The following is an 8,129-nucleotide window of genomic DNA, read 5'->3' as shown; positions in this document are numbered from 1 at the left end:
GTAGGGAAACTAAGCCACACAAATCTAGTCAAGCTTAATAAAGTAGCCTGGGTTTGGATGTCAAATTTTAGGTAAGACAGACATTCACCTGTCCAACCCAGCAGTTCCATCTCAAGACAACCTTGCTTACGACAGAGCGCTCGGCTCCCCTGAAAAACAAATTTCTAATGAATAGAGACAAAGTCTCTAAAAGAGGGGATGGAAGCATCCCTTTGAAAAAATTAGATTGGACATGACTTGCTCCAAGATCTAAATAATTCTTGGTGTAGGATTGGGTACAGAAAGCCCAGACCCCAATATCCCCAAGTGTTGCTCCTCAGCTGGCTCAAAAATCCTACCAACAACGTCAATCCCATCTCCTTCTGCCCATCTGCTCCTTGGTCAAATTAGCCTAGACTTTTTTTTTATCCAGCATTTGCTATGACGAATAGAAGATCTAAAATAGAAATCTCAGAGCCTTAATGTGAAAGGAATATTCACACCTCAGAAAATTAAACACTCCTGAGAAATATCCCAGGCCAACCTTACCAGAAAGGTCCCAGAAACTTTTTGTGCTGCCAGGGACATGGCAGTATTTTTCATCAGCAGAGCACACAAGAGGAGCAACATATAGGGCTGGCTGCCTAAAAATTATTGTCAGTCCAAAATATACAAGACACGCTTCCACAGTTCCTTGACAAAGGTGAACACTTTTTCCCATTAACAAGTAAAACACTGCTAATTTCTTCACCTTCTCTAATCATCATGTCAACAAGCAGGTGAGTGGAGTTTGGGCAAGGGCTGCTAAATGTTCACTGTAATTACTCAAGGCTAATTTAGCAGAAGATTAAACTGGCCAAGTCCTGTAGCCTGTTTCCAGGTCATCTCCTAGAATTTCTCAGGAAAATATTTGCAATACAATTATTCCATGGCCCAGAACTAAACATGGAAAATTTCTTTCCATCATCCAACTCTGAGCTCCCCAAGTTCTGAAGAACCTGCATTGCTCTTCCTCTGGTCTCTCCTAGGAAAAATGCTCAAATGAAGAGCTAATCTTCATTTTTAAAAAGCAATTCTTCTGTGTCTGTTGCTCAAAATCCTCCATGACATTAAAGAAGCACATGGAAGTTTATTTAATGCCATAAATAGAGAGCTGTGACTGAGGGAGGGAGCTATTAACCTTAGAAGTGAAACTCTCTGGAAATGCAAGTACCCTGGATGAGAGAGGAGGAGAAGAGAGAAAGACCAAAGGTATACGAACCAGAAATATCCATGAGTAGAAGTAATGTTCTGTAAAGAGTTCACCGAGTTCTCAGCTGATTTCATTAACTATTTTTTTGTAGTAAGAACAATTTTTAAAACAATTGCCTGAAGACACTGGACCGCCACAAACTGTTACAATGCATCCTTGAAAAGAAGTTGGCCAAATGTTCACAAAACCCTTGACTTAGTGTTTGAATGAACAGTGAATGGACTCACCCTAAAGCTGGGAGAATTCTCAAGAGATTCTACAACAAAAGTGTAGGGATTCTTTATTTCTTCCTCCCAGCTACGAGATGATAAAGGGCAGAAACTGAACATTTCGCTGACAAATGGAGCCACAAAAGCTACCCTTCAACCAGCTCTGTGCCAGGGTCTTGCCTCCTCTGCAACATATTTTGTAGAAATTGGGATGTTAAGGAAAATATACTTACGAGAAGGCAAATGCCACCAAGGCCCCACTGACCACAATGAAGTCCAGGATATTCCACAGGTCACGGAAGTAGGAGCCAGGGTGAAGTAACAGCCCCAAGTCAATCATCTTCAGAGGAAACACAGGAAAGGGAAGAGTTTTAATAAAACAAGTACCAAAGCAATATTACTGAGGTACACAGGCATGCCTTTGATCAAATGACCCTTCACAAACCCTTCTTCAGTGCTCCACAGCAGCAGGGAAACCTCTAGATACTTATTCAAGCTCTTCTCTAATAGGCACAGAGAGCTCTGTCAAAGCCAAAGCTGAAGGCAATAAACCCCAACCAAAAGCACGAGGGATGAGAGTACCAACTGCTACGTAGGATTCTTTGCACAGACCATGCATTAATTTACGGGAACAGCCCTCTGTGTGTGAAACACCCAAGTAGTTTAATTTTATTCTACCCCAACCCTACCAGATTAGTAGGAATTAACAACTGGTGTAAGATAATTATGCAATAAAACACAAAGAGGGGACGGGAAGACCCGCAGCCAAATGCAACCGTCACAGACAGACACCGGCCCCGGAGCAGTTGCTGAAAGATGCTGCTCAGCACAGCAGCCTGGTTTGCTTCTGCACGAGACCGGGTCTCCTTACAATGCTGCTGAAGATCTTCTACGGCTGAGTCTCTAAGTGCAAGCTAGATGCTTTTCTGAGAGCTCTACAAGCGCCCATGTAAGGTTGCTTTCCTCAGATAGCTTCAAAGCCTTCTAGTGAATAAACAAGGGAAAACCTGGTTTTTATTCTGCATCTCTTCTGCAACTTGCTCTGACAGTGAAAAATAACGTCGTCGTTACCCCAGGAATAAATCCTGACTTTATTAGAATTGTGCTTTCTGGAAAGTTACTGCCCCACAGTCTTAGCAAAACCTGTCATCCTATTGAACAAATATAAAAGATAAACCCTCAACTTCTTGAAACACGACAGACCAAGAATAGGCTGCTATTAACATTCCTGAGCAGCATCAAAGGAAAAGGGAAGAATCAGACGTGTCTCAGTAAGGTCTCTCAGCTCCGGTGTCCTGAGCCACGCACAGACATTTCTGCATCAGGCACTCACACTTCTTATCCTCTTACACAACCACAGCTACTACAGATATCCTTGCATTCTCCGTAAAATGTGAGATTGGAGAAACCAAGAGAGCTGCTACAGAAAGGGGCCTGTTATACACCAGCTACTTCCGAGCACTGCTCCCGAGTTAAAGCTGTCCATCACCACCACCTCTCCAGGCGCCCCAGGGAGCTCTGTCCTGCTCCACCCACATTTCCTGGCTTCCCAGGAGCAGATGAATGTAAATCTGAAAGGGGAGGTGAACCTTTCTGCTGGGGAAAATTCTTACCTTGATCACCATCTCAAAGGTAAAGACACCCGTAAAAATATAATCCAAGTATTTCAGAGCCTAAACGGGAAAGAGAAATGCATATTAGGGCAGACGCCACACTGAAATAATCTGCCCATGAGCAGCAAGTCTGCTGTAGCTGTGGTCTATTTGCTACAATGGGTAAATATCATCTGGTGGGAGGCTTTCAGAGGGTTCAGGCACAAGCTTGAATCGTCTGATTTAAACAGCAACATTTTTCCAGTCCTTGCCAGGCTGCAGTATGTGTGCCCATGGGTTGCTTCAGTGCACCTGCATATATGGCAGGTTTAATAAGGCAAAATGGATATTTCAAATCGAAATATTTGAACATCCTTTCCTAAGGAGCTTATTTGCCACCACCTGTGTAGCACCTGGGTTTCTCTTCTCCTGTAGCTGATCACAGTATTATGAAAGACCTTGGGAGAGTAAGACAGTGATAAAATCCTTTTTGTAAAACCAATTCCACAGTTATTAAGGATGGAGAAGTGAGATTGCTCCTGGCTACTTCAGCTCATTACTGATACAGGAACTCGGGGACCCTCCTCTGGAAAAAGCTAATACTGACCACGGTCAGCAGCAGGAGGCCAGGCCCCGCAATTCCTGCTCCAACCTGGTCTGCTGCCTCGTGCTCTAAAGTAATTTAGTTCCTTGCTGTTTACGGGGTGGATGAACACAGACTCAGTCCACCTCCTGATAAAAGTAATACCAGCCCATTCAAATAGCCATAGATCTCAAACTTTAACACAGCTCTGTGGATGGGATGCACCTATTCATAGTCAGATTTGGGTGATTATACACAGTGAATGGATATTAAGTCCATAGAAATATCACATTATGTCCACATACTGCAACTATCTACACTGAAGAGTCCAAAATTAAGCAACTGCATCTTGCAATTTCTATACTTAAATCTTCAGTGCTGTGGACTCCCAGTTGTCCATGTAACTGTCACCAGCTCTGTGCTGAGGTCCTCATGCGAATGTGCTTGAAAAGACACCCAGGTATCTGCTTAGTGGACACTGTGGGGCTGCATGCTCTTATGGAAAAGGTGGCATGCTCCTGCTTCTCCTCGTAACAGCACCCATCTATGAAGTCTCTGAGTTTGGTTTGACATCCATGGATATGTAGATTTTCTACTAATTCTAGGAGACTGTTATGACACCCCACCAAGATAAAAAGCCATGGCTGGTTTTACTTCCCGGGGCTCTGCTCTAGCAGGGGATGTTCGGACAATGTCAGCCCTGGCTTGTGACTGGGGAAGCCTTTCCTATGCTGAAAGCTGTGCAGCTTTGCAGGCTTCTGCCACTTAAGCCACACCAGCCAAACTACCTGTGATTTCCAAGTTCTCAAACTCAGATGTGGTTGAAGCAGCAGAAAAGGACAGGAATTGTGAGCATTTTGGTAGTGAAACAAGCCAAATCGAGTATGTTATTAAAGAAAGCTCCAGTTCTGCACTAGCCAGTGCACCATGCTGTCATTTGGAGATGGGAACGGACATGCCATGTGCGTGACTGCTGGATGAAGCAGAACAACTTTATTCTGGCCGTGTTGGGTGGTACTCACATCGTTCCTCGGGGACTCGGCTTGGACAGGGTCTTCTGCAGCCAGGGCAATGCTGCTGAGGGCTATGACTATGAGGATGACCATCTCAAAATAGCGCAGGTTGACGATGTAGTGGAACAGACGCCGAATCCTGCAAACAAGATAAGCACATGGGAGCGCTGTTGCAGGTGCTGCAGGTCAAGCGCTGGGGTATGAAAGACTGGCAGAGGGACAACGTTCATCAGGAATATCAGCTTTAGGGTCCCTAATACAAGAGGGGTAAGGAAATAAAAACTAGGATAGAATCATAGAATCATAGAATGTTTAGGGTTGGAAGGGACCACTAGTGGTCATCTAGTCCAACCCCCCTGCAGTGAGCAGGGACACTGCTAACTAGATCAGATTGCTCAGAGCCCCATCCAACCTGGCCTTGAATGTTTCCAGGGATGGGGCCTCCACTACCTCTCTGGGCAACCTGTTCCAGTGGTTTACCACCCTCATTGTAAAGAATTTTTTCCTTATATCTAGCCTAAACCTACCCCGATTTAGTTTAAAACCATTACAGGAGAGGTGCTCCAGCCCTTGGATCATTTTTGTAGCCCTTCTCTGGACCCGTTCCAACAGTTCCATGTCCTTCTTGTGCTGAGGGCTCCAGAGCTGGACGCAGTACTCCAGGTGAGGTCTCACCAGAGCTGAGTAGAGGGGCAGAATCACCTCCCTCGACCTGCTAGCCACACTCCTCCTGATGCAGCCCAGAGTACGGTTGGCCTTCTGGGCTGCCAGCGCACATTGCCGGCTCATGTCTAGCTTTTCATCCATCAGTACCCCCAGGTCCCTCTCGGCAGGGCTGCTCTCGATCCTTTCTTCCCCCAGCCTGTATTGATACTGGGGGTTACCCCAACCCAGGTGCAGGACCTTAACGGATCAACGGCTTTAAACTCCAGTTTGCAACAGATCCGTGGTGAGATTTAAAGACAGACATTTCACATCTCTGCACTGCTCTCCCCTCTCCACAAAGCAGTGACCTCTATCTATCTACCAAAAGGGCACCGAGAGCTTTCAAGCATTCGGACTCAATTCTATGAATTATGTTTACATACCCCCCAATCCTTTTCACTTTGAACTGACAGGCTAAAGTCCTGTGAGTTCAAAACTAGTTTTGAAATCCTTTTAATATCAACTAATCCCTTTAAAATTGAGATCTATGCTATGCACTGTGAGACTCTTAGCTGAAACTGGCTTCATAACTACTAGAGCATTACTGCTAGCAATCTCTCTTGCCAAGCTCCTCTGCCTGCACTTTAAGCTGTGCTTTATAAGCTGCACAAATACTTTACAGTAATATGTTTGATTACTTTAACCTTGTCTTTTTCTTCACAAATTGTGTCAAAGTGAAGTGAACAATGCTTCATTTTCTAAGCAACGCAAAACTACTCACAAATTTCAGCTAACTCCTCCATCTGACCACCACTCACAAATACTTAACTGCAGAGAGACCCCTACATTTGCACCATATTTGACAGCTGAATAAAGGACTTAGGTCCTGTCTGAGAATCATATTATACATGTAACTCGCCAACAACCTTGTTATCTGGGAATGTTATTCAGTTACTATATCACATTTTCTCTAAGCAGATATCTGAAGTTAGAATGAAAGTTAATTTTTCTCATCCACTTATACATTCATTTTCTCTGGTTTGCTAGTGCATTCAGAATGGAAAAGAGTTTCTTTGACAGAGAAACAGATTTGATACAAAATACCATGAGGAAAAGGGCTTCGGTGGATCTCTAACTCTGTTTATCAATCTGACAGAAGGGGATTATCACCCACGCGCTCTGCAAATCCACAGAAGCGAAAGGCAACATCTTCAATAACATTTGTAACCAAAATTCATGCATCAAACTCAATTTATCAAAGAAATAACAAGTCCCTGGTTTTAGATCTTCATCATTCATAAACAGCGGCGAGACGCAGGAGCGTTTGTAAACTGCCAGTGGTGCTTGAGAAATCATCTTAAAACAGACATGCATTTAAGAGGGTGAGGAAAGTAATACATTTGATTTATGCTTCCCAGAACTGTTTTGCCCACTAGCAGCACCCGGGATGTGCAGCCCCCACGGGGCTTGGATGGGAGACAGTTACCAAGAGATGTGGTGAGAACCTTCACGCCCCAGAAAGCAGAAAGACCTCTCTTGAGAAGCCAGCACCAGCCAAAACACCTGAGGGCATCCAGCTGGGCCTGCATCTTGCCCAGAGGAAGAAAAACAAGTTGCTGACATTCCTAGAGTTTGGTCTTTGTCCTGTTATTTCCCCTTAGCCCGGTGTAACGACACCTCTCTTCCAGCGAACTTTGTTTTTTCAATGGTCTTCTAGTGCAGTTTTGGGGGGAGGGTGCGTGTGTGCTGGAGAAAACTGCAAGACGACTGAAACAACATACCAAATCCTGGACTATGAGGCTCAGATAGTCATAACTGTAGGTCAAGGTGAGAGAATAGAGCATATGTATGAAAAAAAAAAAGCCTTGGTGCGTCTCTGTCTGCCCAGTCCACTCCTTAGCTCAGACCCATTTGGGCCTGGGACCACCGAGCTTCCCACTCCACGCTGCTGCCTTTGGCATTTTGCAGCTAATATTCATTTTTGGTGGTCACTCCAGAGCAAAAAGACTTGAGCTACCAAGTATTAGGGAAATTCTGTTTTCCTTATCCAACCAGACAGGGGCCAAGCTCCATAATTCAAATTTGCCCCAGAAAATCTAATTACGCTGTGAGTGCACCTCACTTAATGCTCTTCCCTCCCCTCAGCTGCCTTTTACATGAATTCAAAGGGCACGTTGCCTTTTTTGAAATAACACAATGCTCCAAAAAGGGAAAACTTTCTGGGCTTTCGGCTCAGTGACCCTAAAGTGTCCTGAGGTCTACCTGGCAGGTGGCTGAAGAAGGCAAAGGGGAAACACAAGTGTCCCTCGTGTTGGTTTGAGACAGAAGGGGCACATAGGGAGCCTTCAGTTCATTTCTTCTGAAGATGAGATTAGACCAGCAGTAGTTTGGGGTCAACCTCCCTCTCTGACAGCTGGCACTGGGAGATAGTCTCTAACTTCTCCCACTGACGAGTCCTTCTGTGCTCATGGCTTTATTGTCTTGGAGTATGCAGGGCTGCAGCCTGAACTACACAGCTGGCACTTGTGTTTAAAGAAAGTATTCAGCCTGCCTGCTGTCCTGGGGTGCCAGACCATGGCTCCACCACAGATGCATTTCTGATGTCAAAGATGAGTACGTGGAGCAGCCCAGTTTGTTCCACCAGCCAGGATGCCACGGTCCTGAGTAGCAGGAAGTGCAGGAGTGCTCATTCTTGGAATCACAGAATCATTTAGGTTGGAAAAGCCCTTTAAGATCACCAAGCCCAACTGATCCCCTAACCCTGCCATCCCACCACTAAACCCTGACCCTAAGCACCTCCTCTGCCCGGCTTTTAAATACCCCCAGGGATGGGGACTCGACCCCTTCCCTGGGCAG

The 8,129-nt window shown here is 45.2% G+C and overlaps 1 protein-coding gene across 1 annotated transcript in view; it reads right to left on the bottom strand.

Annotated features, from left to right (window-relative positions):
• CACNA1B (calcium voltage-gated channel subunit alpha1 B) overlaps positions 1 to 8,129 on the bottom strand; it is a 304,713-nt gene that overhangs the window by 70,432 nt on the left and 226,152 nt on the right. Inside the window, exons 25-27 of the mRNA XM_035891880.1 lie at positions 4,638 to 4,767; positions 3,054 to 3,113; positions 1,674 to 1,780 (exon numbers count right to left, since the gene is read on the bottom strand). Of these exons, the coding sequence (XP_035747773.1) occupies positions 1,674 to 1,780; positions 3,054 to 3,113; positions 4,638 to 4,767 (297 nt within the window). The remainder of the gene's footprint in view (positions 1 to 1,673; positions 1,781 to 3,053; positions 3,114 to 4,637; positions 4,768 to 8,129) is intronic.

This window comes from Egretta garzetta, unplaced genomic scaffold, assembly GCF_000687185.1.
Source record: "Egretta garzetta isolate BGI_Z169 unplaced genomic scaffold, ASM68718v1 scaffold143, whole genome shotgun sequence".
In the NCBI taxonomy this organism is placed as follows: Eukaryota; Metazoa; Chordata; class Aves; order Pelecaniformes; family Ardeidae; genus Egretta; species Egretta garzetta.
This window is presented reverse-complemented; position numbering and strand designations above follow the sequence as displayed.